This window comes from Propithecus coquereli, unplaced genomic scaffold (assembly GCF_000956105.1).
Source record: "Propithecus coquereli isolate 6110/MARCELLA unplaced genomic scaffold, Pcoq_1.0 Scaffold461, whole genome shotgun sequence".
NCBI lineage: Eukaryota > Metazoa > Chordata > Mammalia > Primates > Indriidae > Propithecus > Propithecus coquereli.
Window position 1 is genome coordinate 1,345,131 of NW_012150408.1, and position 22,164 is coordinate 1,367,294.

A 22,164-nucleotide genomic window follows, 5' to 3' on the forward strand; every position below is an offset into this window, starting at 1 on the left:
AGTGTACATCTGTGGGACATGCGATCTGTTTCACCTGTAAGCAATGCTTGGCACACACACGGATTCCTGCCCTGTTTGCATTAAGCTCCCTGGGGTCCCCAACCCACAGGTGAAGACCCCCTGCTTCCACGGCAATGGTCGCTAACGGGGGGGTGAAGGAGATGCTTTGCCAGCCATGTTCTGAGAATTGACCTGTTTCTCAAACTTTAGTTTTTCCTAAAAAACTAACACTAATAACGGAAAACGTGCAGTTTTAGTGAAAGAAAACTGGGGCCTCATTTACACGGAGCTGAGCTACTCAGAAATGTGGGTCTGCCCTGGCCAGCACTTCGAGAGCCCAGCGTCTGCAGGCAGCAGGTCTGGAAGCCCTTCGCTCAGCCAAGCCGGTAAGGCCTCTGAGTCCCGGACTGCGCGTGGGGAAGCCGCGGGGGCTGGCCCTGGACTCCCTCGGCACCCGCGTCCTCTGACTTCACACCTCATTCTGGCCAACCCAGTCACCTGGCTTTTGGGCCCACCGGGGGGAGAAGGGAACGGTGAGGACTGTCGCAGTAGCAGGCTTGCTGACTCCAGGGAGTGAGCCCGTGATGAGCGAAGGGAGGAGACGGAAACACGGCAGTGAGCCGACTCGGGCCGAAGCAGCTGAGCAGCGAGAGACTACTTAGCGCGGGGCAGGCGGGCCTGTGCTGGAAGCCTCGCTGTGTGTCATCTGAAAAGGATGTTCATGATAACGTCCCCGAGTCACTGAGAAAGGAACACAGTAAACGGCAGGGTGTTTCAGACAGGTTTCTAACTGAAATCATTTTAAAAATAGTTTTCTCTCTGAAGGTTTCCATTTCCGTTACCCGGAAGCTTTACTTAAGCGGCCGCTGCTGGGTAAACTGGCTCCAGATCAGTCAGGTCTCTGAGTGTGCAGGGTCCCTCACGACTGCTCAAGGACAGGAGAGACCGCGTTGCTGGTGGAGCACCGTCCCTCTCACAGGGAGACAGGGCCGCGTCACCCCAGGCGCACATCGCGAGGAACAGGACGCGACCTGGCGGATCTGCATGGAGGCCGTGGAGCCTGGAGCCGCTGCTTATGCTCATTGAAGGATTCCCGCTCCCAGAACGCTGTCATGGAAACCCTCAACTCAGTGACAGGGACGAGTCCGAGTCAGCAAGAAAGCTGCACCAACGGACACGTGTTTCCTCTCACACTGCTCAGTAGTGCTGCCTTTCCCTCCAGCGCCATAGACAGGAGCTGTTTTTGAAACTGTCACGGGCAATTATGGCAGAGGAGGAAGGGCCGGCCTGATCTGAGTCCCAGCTCTGCCACCTCCCAGCCTGCCTTCCCTCGGTGTAGGGTGGGAAGGTGGTGGGCACCGCAGAGGGTGGCACAGGAGCAGGGACAGTACTCACAACTGGCCGTGCTCTCGGGGACGTTTGCCATCCTGGGCCCGTGAGTGCAGGAGCCATGAGGTCTGTGCTTCACTCTTTCTTCCTCTGTCCAGAGCGTCGCTGAGCCCAAAGGGTTTGGACGGTAACTTGGCTGACAAGCGTCTTCCCTCGTCTGTGGAGGGCAGGTGGGGGCTGCGTTTTCCTGGCTTCCCGAAGCACGCCTGGAGGTGGTGGGGGGACAGCCAGCCCTCCAGCTTCTCGCTGGCCTGCCTGGCCCCGCACCCGGGTCTCTGCTGGAGTTGTCGTTCTCACACTGACGAAACATGCCTGAGGACGACAGGCGTGCAGGACGACAGGTACCTGGGCTCCAGTGGATCTCAGCGACTGCTCCTTAAATGTCCAGAGGAAGCTTTAAAAATGTTTTTTGATTAATCACAGATAAAGCAAAAGAAAGATGGGTGTGGAGAATATCTCAGGATGCAGAAAGCAGTAAAGGAACGGGAGGAAAAGGGAATCGCACTCGTTAGCTAGCGCTGCCCTAACGTAGGACCACAACCTGGTGGCTTAAAATGACAGAAATGCGTCTGGGTCCTGGAGGCTGAAGTCCAAGATCAAGACGGCGGCAGCGTTGGCTTCTTCCAGGGCTGTGAGGGTAGGGTCTGTCCAGGCCTCTGTGGTGACTTCTGCTCGCCAGGGCGCTCCTGGGCTGTGGGTGGCCGTCTTTGCCCTGTGCCGTCACCTCATCCTCCTCCGCGCGTCTGTCACTTTACCCCATTTCCCGTGTTTCATGATAGGGCGCAGTTGTAGGGGGTTAGGGCCCACCATGGTGACCTCATCTTCTCTGTGCTCTGTGAAGGCCGTTTCCAAGTTCACTTTCACAGGTACTAGGGGTCAGGGGACACAATTCACCCCATTACAGAAATCAAAGGCCATTCACAGAAGAGAGTAAATGAATACATGTAGAGATGGTGCTGCCCTGGAAACCGAGGAAATGTAGATTAAAACAAGAGGGAGAGACGCCCCCACCCCCCCAACAATGGTGGAAGTCCACAGGCTGCAGGGGCCAGTGTCACCAGGGAGCACGTCAGCAGTGGACGGCCACTCGGTAAAGGTTTTTGGTCACCTCTACTGAAGTCAAAGGCAGTGTGCTCGACAGCCCAGCAGTGGTACCTGCAGACAGTCACCTGGGAGGGAGTCAGGACCGCTTGCGCATGCGCGGGGAGACGTGTGCGAGGGTCTGAGCACTGAGAATGCGGAGCCTGCAGGGCACCTGCTGGTCGGGGAGCGGGTGCGCGAGGCGTGGTGTGTCCACGCACAGGAGCACCACAGAGCGGGCACATGGCATGAGCCAGCCAGGTCTCCGTGTCAGAACGTGGGCGGAGCCCCAAGGCCGTGTTCGGGAGCCTGGTTGTAAGGCAAGACGCACGGCGTGATGCCGTGCTGGACGAAGCACAGACACATGGCGAGGGCGTCCCTGGGGAGGAGAGAGAGGAGTGGGCCGGGCAGGGCCTGGAGCAGGGCCCTCACTGTGGCTGCCTGTCTTGCTGCTTTTGTCACCACCAGAGGAGAGAAAAGGCCTGGAGCAAATACGACAGCACATGTCATTCATTAGTTCTGGTACGTGGGTCTTTGCCTCCCAGGAAAACAAAAAGAGAAGGGTTTGGAGCCGGTCAAATGTAAGCTGGAACCCTTGCACGGTACTAGTTTTGTTAACTTAGACAAGTTATTTAACCTCGCTGAACCTCAGTTGACCCATCTGTAAAATGGGGATGATGGTGCTAATTTCACAGTGTTGTGGTGAATTTAGTAAGACAGAGTCTAGCCTGTGATCGGGCATGTAGCAGTCGATAAATGATAGTAGATAATATTAATAATAAGGATCAACACACGTGGTTTACTTAGAGGAACTCCCAGCTCCTGACGCACTCTACTTTGGGACACTGCTTTCTAATGCTTCTCCCGCCAGGCCCTCAGGTCACAGCTGTCACGTGAGAGGTGGAGCAGATGAGCCACATGCTGTGTAGTTCCTGGAGTTGATTTCTGAACTCTGAACCAGCGAAAAGTGGGACCCCACCTTTGTGGGGAAATGTTACGGGGGGTGACATGGCAGCAGTTTAATTCGCTGGCCACGATGGCATTCCCCCTCGGGTTTGGGTCCCTGGACTTTTAGTGGCTTTCTTCTTAATTATCAAGCGCTGGGAAGCTATGGTAGTTGGATGCGCAGTTACAGGCGAAGGCAGTCTCTGCCCCTGTGTCCCTGCCGATGAGGACATGCCTGCCGTTGAGGTCATCTGTATCTTTGGGACCGTCTGAATGCCAGTATTTCCCAACTTTTTCCTGCCTGTGACACAAGCCTTCGCCGTTTCGTACCCAGGAGGGTGTCTCTGCCTCACCTCCCACCGCCTCCGCACACGTCGTTTGTACCCAGGCCTTGCTTTGCAGCCACCACCCCCCACTTCCCTTCTAAAACTGGTACAGAGGAGTGACGCGGCTCGACCAGGATGTCCTGGAGACACACCCAAGCGCCTTCTTGCTTGCGCGGGAAGCAGTGAATTCTCCTACTCACGAGAAGGGAGCAGCGGGTGATGAGTTCATTCCTGTGTGTGTGGGCTCGAGCTCTGGGACATTTAGCGTAGGGAGGAGGACGACAAAAGACAGAGAAGGTAACAGGAGGGAGGAAACATTTCACTACTATTGATGCCCAAATTTTAAATGTTTTGTAAATTCTACTTTTCCAGAAAAAAGTCTTTTCTGCTGTAATTTTCTCTGAAATGTCCTTAATTCCCTTTTCATTCACCACAAATGCTATTAACTGGACTCAAACATAATATAGATACAGTAATGATTCACTGTTTTCATGTGATGGGGCCTTTCATAATTTCACCACTTGGAATCTAGTTTACTTTTCCCCAAACACTGTAGGCCGTCTTGGTTTCTCAGCTCAGAGGGGGTACAGTAGCGTGTGGCATCTGTTCCCCAGAACACTCTGTCCTGGGTGAAAGTAGAATGGGCCCTTCCTTCCCCTCCCCTTTCCAGCTTTCTCTCCTAAGCAGCTGGCAGTGGACACACCCTCCCAAGGATGGGGACGAGCTCCCAGGGCGGGCCAGGGGGCCGCACAGCCTCCGTGGCACCGGCTGGTCCTGGCGTGGAGCCCCCGAGCCCTTCAGGCCCTGACGGGCTGCAGTTGGCTTTCAGCGCAGACTCCTGCGTCCCGGGCAGGATGCGTGTGGTTTGGGTCTGCGTCCCGAGAGCACATGATGCTTGGGAAGCAGCGGGGCCTGGGAGGTGATTCACTAGGGGGGAGGGGACGTGGAAAACAGTGTTTGTCTTTAAGCTCTGGGAACCAGGAAAATGAGCTGGAGATGTGAGTAATACATAATTTTACTAAAATTAACCAGCAGGTTCTTCAGACGTTTTCTTTCCGTGTTTTTCAGTGTCTTTTTCTGATCCATAGGGCGCTGCCGCGTTATGTTTTCGGTGGACCGTCTTTCTGGTCCGTGTCCCCAGAAGTCCCCTTCTCCCTGCTCCTCTCTGTGGGGTGGGCACACAGCAGGTCTGCAGGAGCACAGGTGGCAGGTTTAGGTGTGGCACTGCCCATCTTCCCTCCGCCCTGTCGGCTGGGAGCCTTGGACGACGCACCACCCTCTTTGGGCATCGCTGGCCCCTGTGACACGGCTCAGTAGTCAGGGCTGGATATCCTGAGGCAGCCGAGTTCCTGCGTGTGACTGCGCTTCGCCTGTATTACAGTGCCACTTGGATGTCAGGTGTGAGGGGTTGGTGACACTGCATGTACTGGTGACCTTGACTTTGGGTGGGAGCAGATGCTGTCTGAGCTTTAGCCTGCTCTTTTGTGCGCCCTCGGTGGGGGGAAGTCTCCGTCCTTGGACTTTCCCCAGCCCTCTGTCCTTTCCTATGGCATGTGCTACCCCTCCTCGTGCCTGAGTGGTCACTTGTGAGCGGTAGCCCTACCCAGGCCTTTCTGTCCTGGCTGGGTCATAAGGCCATGAGAGGGCAGGGCTGGGTCTTGCTTTCTGTAACCTTCACAAAATAGGGGCTCACTTAACACGGGTCGAGTAAACTGAAGTCTCAATTCAGCAGAGGCAGATTCTGGCTGAGGAGCACACGAGTCCATTTCCTGAGCGCGCAGGTCACGACGTGGCCTGTGGAAACACCGCTTTGGAGGGCGAGGGGGTGGGGAGAAGATTGTGTCAGGGAAGCAATTTGATCTTGTTAAAAATTAAATTTTATGCTTATCCAAATTTAGAAGAAAACCTGATTCTGGAGCTGAGCGCATGATGATGCATGGACGGGTTGTGTGTTTGGGGGTCGGTACCCAGCTGCGGGTCTCAGGCCGGCCCGACCGAAAGCGCGCTCCGTGGAACCGCCTCACGCCTGCTCTCCCGTGGTGTTGGTGTGTGGGGTCATGACCCCTGAGACATTCGTGGCAGAAACCTAGACTGTCTTCTGAACCATCACAGAAAGATGCTGTTACGAACAGGCTGGTTTCGGTATTGAGTATTTTGGGCGGGGGGCGGGGGTGGCATTGTGCTGTTGTGAAAATCGCCGGATGTACGTGGCATGCGGAGAACATGCTGTCTAGACTGGCCGGACATGTTCTTCCGTGAGTGTCTCGTTGGGCTAAACGTTTGTTCTCTAATTGCCGTTAAATCATTCTGAGCAGTCAGTCAGAGAATAAATAGGAAAACCCGTGAACTAAATGCTGTGTCCTGTGTAGCTAATGACCCTGTTGTAATCGGTAAACTAAGTGCAGGGCTTATTCGGGTGCTACTCGCCTGCGCTGTGCAGCCTCGGTTGTTTTTATTTGTACACTGTCAGTCCCCAGCTGAAGCCCTCTGAGGTGGGGCTTTGTGACCACACGGTAGACGGGCACATCACAGCTCAGAAAGCCTCACCAAGTGGCTTGCCTGAGGGCTGGCGTGGCAGGTGCGCAGAGCCAGGGCGTGCCGCGGGGCTCTCTGCTGCCCGTCCAGTGCCCTCCCACTGAGCCGCAGTGGCTCACTGACTGGGTCGCATCATCCCCCTGAAGGCTGTGAGTGCACCCCGCCTCATCACGATCCTGCGCGTCCACACGTGGGCACCCAGGGCGCTGCCTTTCCTTATCTGGTCATCCCAGTGGCGTTCCACTGTGTGCTCTGAAACGAACACAAGTGAAACAGGAAATCTGAATAAGGTGGGTGGGTTGTCTCGTTGCCAGGATCCTGGGTGTGATATTGTACCGTTTCATATAGAAGGTCACCCCTGGGGGACCCGGGGTAAAGGGTACACAGGATCACTCTATGTTACTTCTTACAGCTGCAAGTTAATCTACAGTCTTAAAAAGGCATGCCCATCACACACATGCACGTGTGTGGGCACGCATGATAAAGTGCTAAATTACATGTGATCACAGTCAGCCAATCGCGGCGGTAGGCTGTGGCCTCTTTGTCAGCGTCATGGCGCACAAACCCAGCTTTTCTGCTAGCGAGACAGGTCATCCGGCCTTAAGGTAAGAGGGTGACTACTTGCATTCTCTGAGAATGATTTGTATTTCTTAAAGAAAAGTCACTGAAATCATTATCCGCCACATTTTTCTCTAAAAGACTTGATCATTAGCTATGAAAAAAGATTGCTCTGTTAGCAGAGGACATGGTGGATTTAAGGGGTGAGACCTGAGGCAGAATCAACAGGGCAACGGACCAGAGTGAGCCTAGAACAGCGTCTATGGTCTTTTATAGGCTGTGCCTTACTGGGTGAACGTTTTCTTTTTTCAAATAGAGACAGGGTTTCTCTGTGTTGCCCCGGACAGAGTGCAGTGGCTCAGTCATAGCTCACTGCAGCCTCAAGCTCCTGGGCTCAAGTGATCCTCCTGCCTCAGCCTCCCGAGTAGCTGGGACTGCAGGCACCAGTGAACTCCTAAACCCATCCTGTGCTGGGTCGTTGTCTGATCAATGCAGCATGTAATGTTGCCTTCAGACGAGGTAGTGTCAGATGGAGACAGTGTTTGCCATCTCATCTATGTTCCACACAGCAGCTCCCAAGTGCTGAACACACAGCCAAGGCTGGTGATGGACTTCCCTAAAGCAGACTGCTCCTGCTCACGTTCTGGATGAAGAACCGCACACTGGCCTGAGTGTCCGCGCACACAGTGTACCAGAGCAAATGCCACCACTTGTTCCTGGGCGGCCTGGGCCGATGACTCCGCCGCTCTGAGTCTTGGGTTGCTTGTCTGGCAAGAGGGCAGCTGCAGCATCTCCTTGTCGGTACTCCTGGGAGACCAAATGCGCAAATGCCTGTAGAGTCTTGGGACTCGGCACATAGGAAACATTCATTTACTTTGGTTCATCATCACCATCGTCGTCATTCTGTCTAAATCAGTGGTCCCCAGCTTTCTTGGCACCAGGGACTGGTTTCATGAAAGACGCTTTTCCCACAGACCCAGGGGGTGGGGGGGCGGATGCGAGCGATGGGGAGCGGCTGTAAATACAGATGAAGCTTCGCCCCCTGGCACGCCGCCTCCTGCTGTGCGCCCCCTTCCTAAGTTTCATGGGAGACAGTTTTTCCACAGACGGAGCGAAGGGTCAGGGGGAAGTGGGTGGCGGAGCTCTGCAGCCTGGTCCCTGACAGGACTGGTATCGGTTGGAGGCCTGGGGGTTGGGTACTGCAGGTCTAAACGGCAGGTTCTTGTCAAACAAAGCTGGCCCTGAGCACACGCATCAGCTCTGCAGCTCTGAGCAGGTGGCGTTTGCCATGAGCGTGCAATGCGCAGGCCATGCTGCCGAGCGGGGCGCCCCGTTTCTGTTTGGAGGGCCCTGCGGGACCGACTTCAGACCCTGCCGGAAGGTGCCTCACCAGCACCTGGGGCCTTACAGTCAGACTGGCCTGGGCTAGCAGCCAGCCCCTCTGGTCAGCTATGTGACTTGAGCTTCGAGGCAAAAAATTGAACGAAATAAACAAGGTAGAGTGAATAGCACAGAGTCAGTGTCCCCTTGCCCTTCAGAAAATGCCGGGTGTTCTCATCTGAACGCTTGTTCCTCTTTTTCAGGAGCAAGACTGCTAATGGAGACTGCCGCAAAGACCCCCGGGAGCGGAGCCGCAGCCCCGTTGAGCGCGCTGTGGCCCCCACCATGGGCCTGCATGGCAGCCACCTGTACACATCCCTGCCCAGCCTCAGCATGGAGCAGCCCCTCGCACTGACCAAGAGCAGCCTGGACGCCAGCAGGCCGGCTGGCCTCTCGCCCACGCTGACCCCAGGGGAGCGGCAGCAGGTACGCCTTTGTCCAGCGGCGTGGCAGAGAGTGGGTCCAGGGGCTAGGGGATTGGGGGATGAAGCTGGGCAGAGAGCCCCAAGCAGAGGACCCCGAGGGCGGGGGTGAGGGCACTGCCCTTAGCGTCAGTTACTCACTTGGGACGGGGAGCAGCAGAGCGGGAGCCTCGCCTTGCGCGTGAGTTCCCACCCAGACCTGCCCGAGCCCGCTGCCTAGGACTCGTGGCCTCGGGCTAGATGGTCCACGTCTCTGGGGCTGTTTCTTTCTGGCATTACACTGGGGTGGTCTGGATGCGGTGTTTGTTCCTGTTGTCTTCCTTGTCAGTCCTGTCTCTCTTAGGGTCAGTGTAGTAATCCTCACGGGAATCCTGAGTTTACCCATGATAAGGTCACACAGATGAAGTTAAATGTCAGGTTGCTTTGCTTTGCTTGGGGCTGGGATCCCATAAAGTCGGTGGTCACAGTGGTTATGAGCTCGTGCTGGTCTGAAACCTACGACTGGAACGTAGGGATTTTTTTCTTATTAAAGGCAAATAAGGAAATTAAATTATTACTTAATAAACATTGTTTGGTAGAAGAAAATAAATCTTTTTAAAAATAGGGTTCGTGGCCGAGCGAGGTAGTTCACACTTGGAATCCTAGCACTCTGGGAGACCAAGGTGGGAGGATCGCTTGAGGCCAGGGGTTGGAGACCTGACCAAGAGTGAGACCCTGTCTCTACTAAAAACAGAAACATTAGCTGGGTGTGGTGGCGCCTGTAGTCCCAGCTACTGGGGAGGCTGAGGCGGGAGGATCGCTCAAGCCGAGGAGTTTGAGGTTGCTGTGAGCTGCAGTGATGCTACTATACTGCAGCCCAGGCAATGGAGTAAAACCCTGCCTCCAAATGAATAAATGAATAAATAGGGTTCCTAGGGAAACATAATAAGAGAAGGCGTCAGCATTGAGAAGGTTTGGACTCACTGCATGAGCCTGTGACCTAATAACAGGCCCCGAGGAGATGCCTGTGCAGCGGAGGGCGGCTCGGCTTCCAGGCCCGGCATTCAGCGGCAAGAGCCTGCTGTGTCCTTGCAGCGCTCCCCGCTTCCTCTGAGGCGCTCGTCTGACAGCCATCCAGGGCAGACAGTGGCTCTGTCTTGCCCAGCTGAGCCCTGGCACAGCCCGTGCTGCCTGGTGTCCACCTCTGAGCTGGTCCGTGAGAACTGCTCGTGGCGCAGCCTGGGAGAGGCTGTTCTGGTGCTCGGGGCTCCCAGTAAAGATGATGAACAGTTGCCCACCCTACCCTGGAGCCTCACATCGCAGTCTTGATTGTTGCGTTCATCCGCTTACTCTGCAGGGAGCCTGCCAGAGCAGGTGCTGTCATCGTCCTTGGTGCACTTGCAGTGCCGGTCTGGAGGAGAGACGGCTAATCAGATAGCTGAACTGTCGTTCAACTACAAGCCTAGCAGTAGACAGCCACTGACCTGTTCCGATACCCGGGACGAGGCTCGCGGACCCCCCTTTGTCGGCATTGACCAGCGCCGAATCGCGAGGCCCCGAGGAGGCAGAGCCGCGGCTTAGCCGTGTGGTCGGGACGGACGAGCGAGGAGAGGATGACGCGCTCGGGCAGCAGGCCAGGCACAGGCGTGTGGGCAGTGGGACCCCCGGAGACTGGCTCGCTCTGCCCGGGGGAGGGCAGGTGACCTGCTCTGTGAAGTTCCACAGGCGTTACCGCGACACGTCAGCCAGGCCTAAAACGTGCAAGCAGAAGAACCCAGTTTTGACTGACTGAAGCATAAAAGGAATTATTTCTAGGGTATAGGGAATTCAGCGCTCTGGCTATTGCCACTGCCAGCAAGAAGTCCCTCAGGGAGGGGTGTGGGCCAGGACTCAACTCGGAAATTTGGTCACAAGCCCACAAGGTCGGGGTGGGTCCTCTGTGGGCCCCGCCCCTCCCAGGCCTCTAGGAAGCTCGGTGTTTTCTTGGGTGACCAATTCACTTGACTCTGCCAGGCTCTTGAGAATCTTCTGGTTGGTTTTGGTCACAGTTGCTTTGCAGAAACTGCACTGCTGGACAGAGAGCTGGCTCTCCTCGCCATGGTCTTCCTCCACCCCGCCCTGGGCGGCCTGGCTGCCCAGCAACACGCGGCGAGAGCATCTCCTCGGCCTGCCGTGCTTGCCGGGAGCGGTGGAGCTTTCCTAGTGAGAACCTGGACTCCCCGCCTGTGTTCTTACGGGATTCCTGGCAGGACTGAGGACAAGGCCACTGACCATGGCCAGATCCAAGCCACCAGCTTTCCCCGGCACGTGGCCACCACCTGAGCTGTCACTGGCGGGCGGCGAGGGTTCTCAAGGCTGCTTGCCTCACTGTGCCTGCTGTCAGCGTGTGCTCCGCCCGCTGGGTGCCATTCATCCAGCCCCTCCCAGGGCAGGTGGCGCGGCCTAGACTGCACGCTACGACCCCAGCTGCTTAGGTCCTGTGCTGAGGACACGAAGGCCAGCCGCACGGCCCCTGCTCTCCAGCAGCTCTGAGGCTCCCACCCGTCCCCGAGAGTTTTCTTCCATTGTGTCATCCCGCGGCCCAGAGCGAGGGAAACGGCGTGGGGAGGGTGCTTCCTGGAGCGACAGCGAAAGCTGTGTCAGTGGCGGGCAGGACAGGCTGTGCTGCAGCCCTGCGGGGCGGACGCGGCGGAAGCCTTCCGTGTGGCAGAAGACGTGACTCAGATCTCTGGGAACTGGGACAGGAAAGTTCCCAGAGAGGCTGCGGAAGGTGTTCTGTGACGGAAGCTTGGAGGAGGGCATGCGGCACTCCCAAGAAAGGCACAAAGCTAGCAAGGGGGTGGCCCGGAGGGCAGCCGCAACTGCGAGAGAAGGGAGAAGATTGAGCGTTAAACACCCGAAGGACAGTGAGCCTCGGGACTGTTTCCATATTGGCGTTGGCTGCACAGTGCAGGGGTGCGTGGGGCCGGGTCAGTGGGTTGTGAGTGACGAAGGCTCATCCTGGTGGGTAACTTGTTTCTGGCCTTCACCTTCCCCATCTGGGAAATGAGGGTGTTGAGGGGTGTGTGGGCCCCTGTGATCTGGTAAGCACTCACCGTCTAGGATCCCGGGGCCTGCTCTGCGGGGACAGTGGCACCAGGTCCCCGCTCGCACTCAGCCAGAGGCAGGGAGGTGCTGGACTCCAGCTCAGGCACCGGGGTGGTTGAGTGTGTCGGGAGCGCTCACAGGCCACCCTGTGTCCTGGGCTGGGCGGGGAGGAGGGGATGCCCCAGGCACTGGACATCTGCACGTCCGAAGGAGGTGAGTCGAGGGCAGTTCACTTCATCTCAGGTCTGGAGGTGACCTAAAGATGACGCAGTACCAGTGGGTTGCCCCACCCCCTGGTCCCCACCTGAGAGAGGCGCAGTCTGTCGTGAAGTGGCCGAAAGGAGGCTGGACATGAAGCTTATTTATTCTTCAGCCTAAGCTTCCATTTCCTCATCTTCCTCGATCTCCCCTGCATTCCAGACGTGTCCCCACTTTTCAACGTTTGTGTCGGTCAGGACTCTGGTTGTGAGGAACGGAAACCAACTTGAGCCAGCTTAAGCACAAAAGAAAGGGAGTTTTGTTGGGAGGACCCTGGGGCGTCTCCCAGAGCCCAAGGTCATGGGTACAGCCAGGCTCAGGAAGGGCCTTGCCTTGGAGAGCTGGACGAGGGCAGGACCCTCCTTCCTCCCTCAGCTCTGCGTGTGACCGCCTCTCTGCATCCTCTTCTCTCTGCCCTCGACCCGCATGACCAGCCCGGTGTGGCTGTCCCACAGCTCCCAGGATCTGCTCCTGACGGCCATGGCCAGCTTGAACCTGAGCGTGGTGCAGCAGCTGGCTGGCTGAGCCTGGGTTGGATTTCCAGCCTGGCCAGGGGGCACAGTCACGCTTCCTGAACGTGGCTGCCTCAGCCCCACCTTCGTGAGTTGAGGACACATCCCTCAGAGAGGGGAGTGGGCTCAGCGCCCTTGTCGTCTGCACCGTGAAGGCTCATACACCCTTCAGTGACCCCGTCTCCACTGCTGGTGTGTTGAGCTATTAACAAAACCCCAGACTGTTTGTGTGGCTACTGCTAAGCCACATCTGTGGATGTGTCATTTCTTGTTAGACCCAAGCACGGCCCTTATTTTAATTCCAGTTCAATCCTTACAGATACAGATTTTTATCCTAGAACCTGTTGTTGTCATTCCTGTTCATTTCTCATCATGAGGAGGTCTGGTGTGCAGGCCTTTTGTATCTTCGTAGTAGCTCCTGATCTTTAAAGAAAGGCAGGGAGGACAAGCCCCCGCTTTGCTTGGTTGGTGTTGCTGTCGTCGTCGGTACCTTCGGGGTGACCTTCAGCTAGCTCCTCAGAGCCCTCCAACTTCCTCGAGGACAGCAGGAGGTGCCTTTCCCGGTGGTGACCTGAGGAAGTTCAGTTTAGTTCACAAATATTTTTCATCCTAGATTCTGCATCAGGGCCGGGGGCGGGGCGGGGGGAACAGTCCAGACATACCTGGTCCCGGCTCTGAAGTGTGCATGGTCTGGGGGGCGCCGACATTTCCCGGGAGCACCTACAAGGACTGATTTCTTTGCTGAGTCTTGGTGGGGTGGGGGGAGCAGGTTGAAAAGGGAAGAGGTGGTGGCAGTCATGACAGGCCTCACAGAGGGGCCCGCCAGGCCAATGACGCGGGGTGTGGGGACGAGAGAGCGCAGCGTGCGCAGGCAGGGCAGACGGCGCCAGGGGCGGCACGTACGCAGCGCATGCGCTTAGGTCTGTTTCCGTCTCCATCGTGGTTTATGTGGTCATGGCAGAAGCCATCCAGAGCTGGCTTAAGCAAAAACCTCAAGTATATTGGAAGCGTTCTGGGGTGGCTACGAGAACCCCCGCGGCATAGTGGAATGTGATGAGAAGGGCCCTGGGGACCTTAATGGGAGGAGCTGTGGTCCCTCCTGCAACCCTCTGCCATCTACTCGATGTTTCCCAGCTCCCAAGTTGTCTAAATTCAGATCTGAGAGGTGGGACAGACCAGCTCTCAACAGCTTAGCCTCTGTCCCTTGTCCCTCACTCATCCCAACAGCCATGACCAAGGGGAGTGGACCCTGGGGTCTCGCTCACTCGCAGATGGGCTGTGTTTAGCAGCTGGACCCCAGGGTTGGTGCAGAAGGCGGCAGAGAGCTTGACCGTGACTCCTTTGCTCAGGAAGGGCTCCAGGACAGCGCCCGGAGGTGGCTGGGGGGGCCTGCAGGGGGTGCAGGTTCCAGGCCAGGTCCCCACACACTGACAACCCCCTGTTCCCCCACAGAACCGGCCCTCGGTGATCACCTGCGCCTCGGCCGGGGCCCGCAACTGCAACCTCTCGCACTGCCCCGTCGCGCACAGCGGCTGCGCCGCGCCCGGGCCCGCCAGCTACCGGAGGCCACCAAGTGGTGAGTGTCTGGGGCTGCCCCAGGCCCAGCTGCAGCCCTTCGCCCTGGAGCTTATTTATTGTGGAGGTCGAAGAGTATATTTTGAGCACGTGCAGTGCACACAAAGCGTTGTGCACGGCTTGCGCAGGAAGGGCTTGAGAAACGTGCTGCCTCACCCCAGGACCTCACGGTCTGGTCACGGGAGACAGTAGGTCCTGTTTAAACTCAGTGCCACGTGCTCTCTGCACCCAGACCTTGGCCCAGTGCAGTAGGCAGGTCACCGTTTTACAGGCTCAGAGGGACCTGCCCAAGTCGCCCAGCTGAGGGGGAGGTGGCCCCTCCCCAGACCTGCACCGCCACAGCCCCTGAGGGAGGGTGCTGCGTCTGCAGCCGCCTGTGCTTTGACCACTGTCCTGCTTGCCTGCAGCCGCCGCCGCCTGTGACCCCGTGGTGGAGGAGCATTTCCGCAGGAGCCTGGGCAAGAACTACAAGGAACCCGAGCCGGCCCCCAACTCTGTGTCCATCACGGGCTCCGTGGACGACCACTTTGCCAAAGCTCTGGGCGACACGTGGCTTCAGATCAAAGCGGCCAAGGACGGAGCATCCAGCAGCCCCGAATCAGCCTCGCGCAGGGGCCAGCCCGCCAGCCCCTCTGCCCACATGGTCAGCCACAGCCACTCCCCCTCCGTGGTCTCCTGAAGGAGCCCCTCCAGCGGCACAGGATCTGCATGGTTTGCCTGAGCTTCGAACAGTCCGCTTAAAACAGAAAAGAGTCATGGGGGTGGGGCGGGGGGAAGGGAAGGGATGGTTTGTTCGCAAAAACCATGTTGTTGGGATTTTCGTTCTGTTCTGTTTTTGTACTTGCTTGGTATTTGTACAAGGGGGCCCTCAAACACGACAGCAGGAACTACGTGTGGAACATCTGTCTAATGTAGCATCCTTACTTCCTGCCTCAGTTACCAAAGAAACCTCTGATGCAGGTCTGCCGCCCTGACGGGGCCAGGACTCCACGGCGTGCTTTCTCAGCCACAAGCCATGACGACATTGGTGACCCAGACGCTTTGTGCTTTTCCATTTGCTTCTCGAGACCGGGGTGTGTGTGGCTCAGCTTCCATGGCGTGTTTGGTTCGGTCGTGTGTGCGTGTGTATACTTGAAGAGAACTGTCCTGTCTGATTTGCACTATAGGAGGAGGACTAGAGTTGCCTGACAACTTTAAGTGTGATGCTAGTACTCTGAGGGCAAACTGCTGAAAAACAAAGGATTTAAGGATGACATTTCTGACCATTTGTGTTTGTTGTTCTTGTTGTTTTTAAATTTAGACAAAACAGCTTTGGAAGGGGAAGTCTCATACAGGTTATAGGTCTTTCTCTAGATTTCAGGTGCTTGCAACTGGACTGCAGACTCTACCAATCACGGGCATTTTACCTTCCCTGAACACTGCAGTTTGTTAGACTAGAGCTGAGGTTGGAGGATTCCATAGTGCTTTAAACATGATGCATGTTTTAATGGAGAAAAAATAGCTGGTTTCTATTAATTGTATAGACAGTAAACAAAAACCTTAATACTTACTATCTTCTTTTCAGAATTAGTTTATTTTTGTCAGTTACAGTCCTAGATATACTTACTGCTGGTACAGTTGTACTCTAAGATGTGTATTTGATATTCACTTTACTCACAAGGATGCGGGGGACAGCCAGCTCCTGGCAGGCCCTTGCAGGGAGCAGGTGAGCAGTCAGCCTGCCTCAGCGCGGATGCTGGAGTTGTTGCCGCAGGCTGACGGCATTTATTTTTTGTGTCCCTGTCTGCTTTGTACAGGCTCCCGGGGGAGGTGGGGTTTGTGTCTTCCAGCTTCCCTCGATGCAGAAACTGCTCCTTTGAACTCTCTAGCTGAACAGCAGATTCCTGACAATCTGTGATATGGTATTTTGTTTGCTTCCTCGTACGCTGGGGCCAAGGCAGTATACATTCCTATGACTTTATACAGTTATTACTGCATTTATCGTTTGCTATATTAATAGCTACTAATTAGAAATTAGGTGGAGCAGCAAGCATGACAGACAGACAGTGGCAGTCCACAGCTGCTGTCTCGGTCGATGAGCATTTCTGTCCCCTGCCCCTCCAGTGTCTGCACACAGCCTGGCCCACCAGAGGGCTTGCCACGAGGCACCTGACCAGGTGACGTGGGCATGGCCACATCCCGTGGGAGGTCTGATGGGCTTGCAGAAACCACAGGAGCCCTCGAGGCTGGTTTCAGCATGAGAAAAGTCCAGCGTAGCTGTTGAATTTTGGGAATTGGCACCAAGCGGAGAGGTCAGAGGATCAGCGCTTGTGCAGTCACGTGGCTGCAGGCCTTTCCAAAAGTGGAAGAAAAGCCCTTTTCCTCTTGCCCCTGCACACATTTCACTCCCACGTTACTGGGCTTCCAAGCTTTGGCATTCAGGCCCCTGTATTTTCTGTAGGAAAAATCGTTGAGAACACTTTTTTTATATAGGTAACTTTAAGACCATCATTACGCTGTGCGTAAAGAATGTACAGAGAAATTTGTAGGTATTTTTTGAAGAACAATTAATTTGTTAATGATATGTAGCTATTTAATTTTTCCCTTTCCTATTGTAATCATTCATATTTTTTTGTTGTTTGGAAAAAAAAGTTGATCTTTTTTTTTGTTGTAGATGTGTCTGTAAAAGTGCAGGAACACAGTTATTCTATGAGAACACTGCATCTGCATTAATAGCCACTAGTTTGTTATTGCTACAGGCTACTGAGCGTCCTAACAGGAAAACGACCCGCTGCTGACCAGCGAGGAGGAGAGCGCTCCTGGGACCGTTCTCTTTGTCAGCGAGCAAGGTGGTCGCGCTGGGAGGGTCGGCGGTGCCGACGGCAGGGCCCTTGGTGCACTGACCTATCTGGGATGGGCAGTACCCTGGAGGGGCCTCGGGCAGCAGAAAACCAAACCTGTCCCTGAGCACGAGCACCCTCCCTGCGCTAGAAGGGGCTCCGAGACGTCCTTCCCAGAGCTGAGCCATCTGCAGCGCGTTCTGACCCTTCTCTCCGTGTTTGTAAATCTGTAATATACCATTCTCTGTGGCCTGTTTTTCCTGGAAGAAGAAAAAAAAGGTTTGGCAGGCCATCTTTTTTTTGTACTTAAAAGTAGCCTTAAGAACAATAATAAAGTGCTCTTAAACCACAGGCTGCGTGCGGCTCTTCTGTCCTGGAGGGAGCGCCGGGCTGGGTGGGCAGCGGCCCCCGGGGCTTAGCTGCGAGGCCCTGGGGCTGGGGGTGCATTTGGTGGCGCTGCACCTGTGTGTGGCCGCCGGTCCAAGCCCCACATGAGCTGGAAAGAGTAATTTTAATTTTCCACTTTCTGCTTTAGGAGAAGCGTCATTTAAAATCTACCCGACAGAAATCCTGCTGTTGTAAGAGTCAGCCCCAGACTCAATTTTGACTTTGGTTCTGGGCCTACAACAAAATTTAAAGCCATAGGAATAGAATAAAAGAAGTGTGGAAAGGGTGCCTCTGGCTCCTAGGCCACTGCAGGGACAGTGACATCTTACACACGGGGCAGGGTGGTCACAGACGCTAAGGATGTGCCCTCTCCTGGGTATCCACGCCCAGCTCCGTGGGCCGCACAGATGCACAAGCCCAGAAGGAAGAGGCACACCGGCCCCGGCCTGAGTGACGTGTGGCTGAGCGCTGGGACCCCTCAGCCACCTGGCTACAGGCTGAGGCAGACACACAAGGACAGCCACCCTACCTTAGAGTCAGGGCCTCCAAGCCACCAGCGAGGCGGCCCCTAGAGTGGAGCAGGCAGGCAGCTCAGCCCTGTCTGGGCCTTGAGTGCCCACAAGGGCAGGGAGGAGCCTCACACCTGGGCAGCTGCCAGGACCTGGCCTGAGACCTGCTACTGGGCCCTTCCAGCAGCTCAGGGCAGCAGCCGAGCCTCCTGTCCTCCCCCGGAGCAGGCAGGCCTGGCTATGTCCACAGCTGAGGACAGGCCAGGAGGTGGGCAGCTGGCTCTGTCCTTGGAGTGCTGGGGTCACTGGGATGAGTGTGGTCCCTTCAGTCTGCAGCAGCTCAGGTCTCCTTCCCTCTACCAGGGCCCCACGGGGGAGGGGAGACCAGGGTGGGCGGAGCCCCCAGTGGGGCCAGCACCACAGCCTGGGGCCCGGGCACTGCCTCCCCACAGTGGCTCCGGGCAGAAGCTGGTTTCTCATTTTTTCCCCATTTGGTCCGCATTGGGCCAACAGCTCCCCGTCCTCACTGCCACGCCCTCGGGGTCAAGGGGAAAGGAGCCTGGGAGTTGGATCATCAAATAATTGTGACAAGAAAAACAGAACCGCATATGGAGGGAACCAAGTCCCAGATCACTGGCAAGGCCAAAGCCAAGGTTATTATTCAGCTCAGAACTGGCAGGATCAGGAATCACGACATGGAGAACACTGGAGGCTCCTGGGCAGCGGAGGGGGTTCCAGTCCTCCAGGCATGGAGAGGAGGGACCAGACAGGTCGGAGGGCGCAGGCCCAGCATCACCAGTCTTGCTCCAGGGGGGACTGAGCGCTCCTCAGCAGGTGGCCGGAGAGGGGTCTGCCCCACTCGAGGGCTGTCTCAGACGGTCTCATCGTCGCTCATGTCCCAGATCTGCATGGAGAAGGGGGAGAGATTCAGCTGAGCTGTGCCATTGCCTGAGGGGGTTTCAAAACTCAGCAGCTGCAGGCGCAGCGGCGGGACAACAGCTCCGTGTGCAGAGTGAGGCGGCGCTGCCCACGAGCCTCATCCATGGCTCCCGCGTGGCCGATGGGCTGCCTTCTAGTCCTCGTACAAACGTAACCTCGTACACCAAACCTCACAGAAGTTACTTCACCTGCCCAAGACCTCAGCGGTCAGAAAGCCAAGGGCTGGGGGTGCGGGTGGGGGGCTGCCGCCTCCTCACCTCTCACGCCCGCCTTGGGGGCTCCTGGCCCAGCCAGGGCTGTCACCCTGGCTCTGCGGCTCTCAACACCACCCCGGATCCTCTGTATCTGATCGTGTCCTCCCTGCTGCACACCTGCCCTCCAGGAGGCCACCTCCATGAGGGCAGGGCCTCCCTGGCGTGTGCACCTACCACCCACTCCACCGTCCGCTCCGAATTGCAGTCCAGTTGCTGATGCTCCCAGACTCACGCTGGAGAACTGGCTGTCACTCAAGAGCAAGCCCTTTCCTGCCAGCCCCAGGGGTGGCCTGGGGCAGGATAGTGGAGACAGCCAGATCCTGCCTGGGCCCCTCGACCTGTGTCCTGTGAGTCTGACCCTCCGTGTGAGCACGGGAGAGCAGGGCCGCCCGCAGCATGGCCGTGAGGAGCAGCAAGGCATCGTGTGGGAGAGGCCCCTGCCCTGCCCTGGCTCATTCCTGTGGCCCTTGGCATGAGCCCCTGGAGAGGGAGCCGCCAGCATGGCAGGTCCCAGGGCCCCTTGCACCCTGGGCTCCCTGGAGGGCTGGTCCCTGAACCTGTGCCTTCAGCCTTACAAATTCCTAGAATCGGTTGCAAAAGGCCACCTCTAGCAGAGCAGAGAGAAGGAACAGTGTGTTTACATGAGGCAGGCCTGGGGACACGGGAGGCCCGGCCAAGGTAAATATCAACACCAGCTTGGCTTTCAAAGTCAAGGATATAGAAAATAAATACAGAGAGAAGGAAATTTCCTCTCGTTCGGACCCAGCTGCCTGGGGTGAGGGTGGTGGTGGGCGTCCCTCTTGCCGCCCCTCCATCTCTACGAAGGCCTGGCTGTCTGAGGACCTCAGGAGGGGATTGCGAAGAGATCCCAATGCCGGCACAAGCAGGGCTGGGGTCCAGGACCCAAATGCCCTTTCTCTGGGCCCAGCTCCCCACCAAGCTCTTCCTGGGCACACTAGAAATGCCCCGAGCGTGGGATTCAGTGACATAGGGTGGGGTGGCTGCATTTCCAACAAAGGCTGCATTTAGAAGCCCCTGGATCTGATCTTTGGGTTCTGATGGTCTGAATGGAAACCAAGCCACTGGAAGGTTTGAGAGCACAATCCATCTATTGTTTCACTCTCTTGTTCAATGAACACATGTTCCTGGAGTCTTCTCTGTGCCACACGCTGTGCAGACCTGCTGTGAATACTCCCTCTTTTCACGCCTCACAAATACCTGTGAGGTGCAGAAGGGAAAAAGCCCAGAGAGGCAAGGCAACTTGCCCGGGATCACACAGCAAGCAAGCTGCTGGAAGCATGGGTATGAGGAGGAGGGGCCGAGGTCAGAGGGCACTGGGCCAAAAGGAAGGAGAATGAGGTGGGTGAGCCTCCTGGGTGGAGCCCTCTGTGACCTCCCACCCAGCCTCTTGGGGTGGGGGTTGGAGGGTGCCAGCCCGGGCAGGACAGGGTTGCTGCCAATGAGTGCCCTCTGCAAATGGGCAGGGGGTGATTCACAAGGGGTCTCCAGGGACTGGGCTTGGGCTTTAAGGGAAAGTAGGAGCCTCCAGGGAGCATCTATCCATTTTATCAGAGCTCAGGCATGGGGCAGGGGCTCCTCAGTGCTCAGCCCCAAACCTGCCTGGGTGGCCTGGGACTGGTCCAGGAGGGCACCTGGCTGGCCCTTGCTCCTGGACAGATTCAGCCAATCTAGTAGGGCTGCTGCTGGCACTGCCTGGCCTGTGCAGGGGATCCCGCAAGACACCTGAAGGGCTTATCGTGACATGGCTCTACAGAGGGGGTGAGGGCGATGGCTTTTACATAACCTCTCGGGATTTTCCAGGAGTCCCTGGGCCAGGGACGGGCTCTCCACTAGGGCAGCCTGGCCTTTTCCCATCAGTTGGGCTCAGAGGGCAGCAGCAGTCTTCATTTTAAACCTCAAGAAACAAGCCTCATCTCCTTCTGGAACATGGACTCCCAGAGGGTGGCTCAGATCTGTGGGCTCCCTGCTGTGGCCTCAGCACAGCGCCTGGCACAGAGAAGGGGTGCAGTGAATGTCCTCGTAATGAATGAGGGTTGTAGAAAATTGGCAAAGATCTTTTTACATGTTAATACTCCGGTGCTGGCAAGGGTATGGCGAGACACTGCCACAGGAGGAGTATAAATTGGTACCATATTTTTTCAAAGAGGAGATTTGGCAACATGTAATACACATCTTTAAAAATGTTCATCCCTTAAGGAAGAGATAAATGATCATTTTTTTCAGATAACATCAAGCTACACCTAGAAAACCCAAGAAAATAAATGCTAAGATGAATACAAATGAAAAAGAGTATTCAGTAAGATAGCATGATGGAAAATTGACAACAAATTACAGGCTGCCCCCATATACAGTGAAAACAGCATTCAGTTCAAAAACAGAATGAAAGAGAAGAACCCATTATAAGAATAATGAAAAAGTTAAATGCTACAGCGTAAACCTAACATTAAATGTACAAAATATACATGAAACAAACCTCCAGAACAGTCCTGCAAAAGTCTTCCCAAGAATCTAACTTAGAGAGACATAAAAGTAAACTTGGGCAAATGGAGAACACTCCTTGTTTTTGTGCATAGGTCAATTCCACAGCAAAAAAATTCTAGCTTTTCCAAAGTGAATTTATAAATTTAACAGAATCTCATTTTTTTTTTTTTTTTTTTTTTACAGCATTCAAAAAATTCTTTTTATTATCAGCAAATGGTAGCACTTACCAAAGCAGTTTTATATGTAATAAAACTTTTTTATTGTTTCAGTCTTAGCTTGGAGAGGCAGAAAAGGAGACAAGCCCAGAACCAGGGAGAGAAAAGAGAGGAGTAATTAACAAGATTAATAATGGAAACTTCCTAGGAACCTTAGCAATCATAAACTGAGCACACACCGGGCCTGTCTTCAAAGATGGAGTGACAGGGAGAAGTGGAATTTCTTTTTCTATTTTTTTTGTATTCTTTGTTTTTATTTTTTTTTATTTCAAGATGAGGGTACAAACATTTTGGTTACATTTTATGATTTTGCCTCACCCAAGCGAGGATTAGAGGCGTGCCCTTCCCCTCTACAATGCTCACTGCGTCCATTAGTTGTGAGTTTACCCCCTCAACCTCCTAAACCCTGGAGAATATTACTGCCGTGTGAGCACCATAGTGTTGATCAGTTAGTGCCAATTTGATGGCGAGTACATGTGGAGCCTATTCTTCC

At 55.5% G+C, this 22,164-nt stretch overlaps 2 protein-coding genes across 6 annotated transcripts in view; one reads left to right on the plus strand and one right to left on the minus strand.

The window, feature by feature from the left end:
• Window positions 1-17,214, plus strand: part of VGLL4 (vestigial-like family member 4) — a 158,118-nt gene extending 140,904 nt beyond the window's left edge. For both annotated transcript variants that reach the window (XM_012655161.1, XM_012655160.1), the window contains 3 exons: window positions 8,417-8,639; window positions 13,924-14,047; window positions 14,454-17,214. In XM_012655161.1, the coding sequence (XP_012510615.1) occupies window positions 8,417-8,639; window positions 13,924-14,047; window positions 14,454-14,725 (619 nt within the window). In that variant the 3' untranslated portion in view covers window positions 14,726-17,214. The remainder of the gene's footprint in view (window positions 1-8,416; window positions 8,640-13,923; window positions 14,048-14,453) is intronic.
• A 1,177-nt stretch (window positions 17,215-18,391) lies between these two features.
• ATG7 (autophagy related 7) overlaps window positions 18,392-22,164 on the minus strand; it is a 245,173-nt gene continuing 241,400 nt past the window's right edge. For all 4 annotated transcript variants that reach the window (XM_012655167.1, XM_012655163.1, XM_012655164.1 and 1 more), the window contains one exon: window positions 18,392-18,665. In XM_012655167.1, coding sequence (XP_012510621.1) covers window positions 18,633-18,665 — 33 coding nt within the window. In that variant the 3' untranslated portion in view covers window positions 18,392-18,632. The remainder of the gene's footprint in view (window positions 18,666-22,164) is intronic.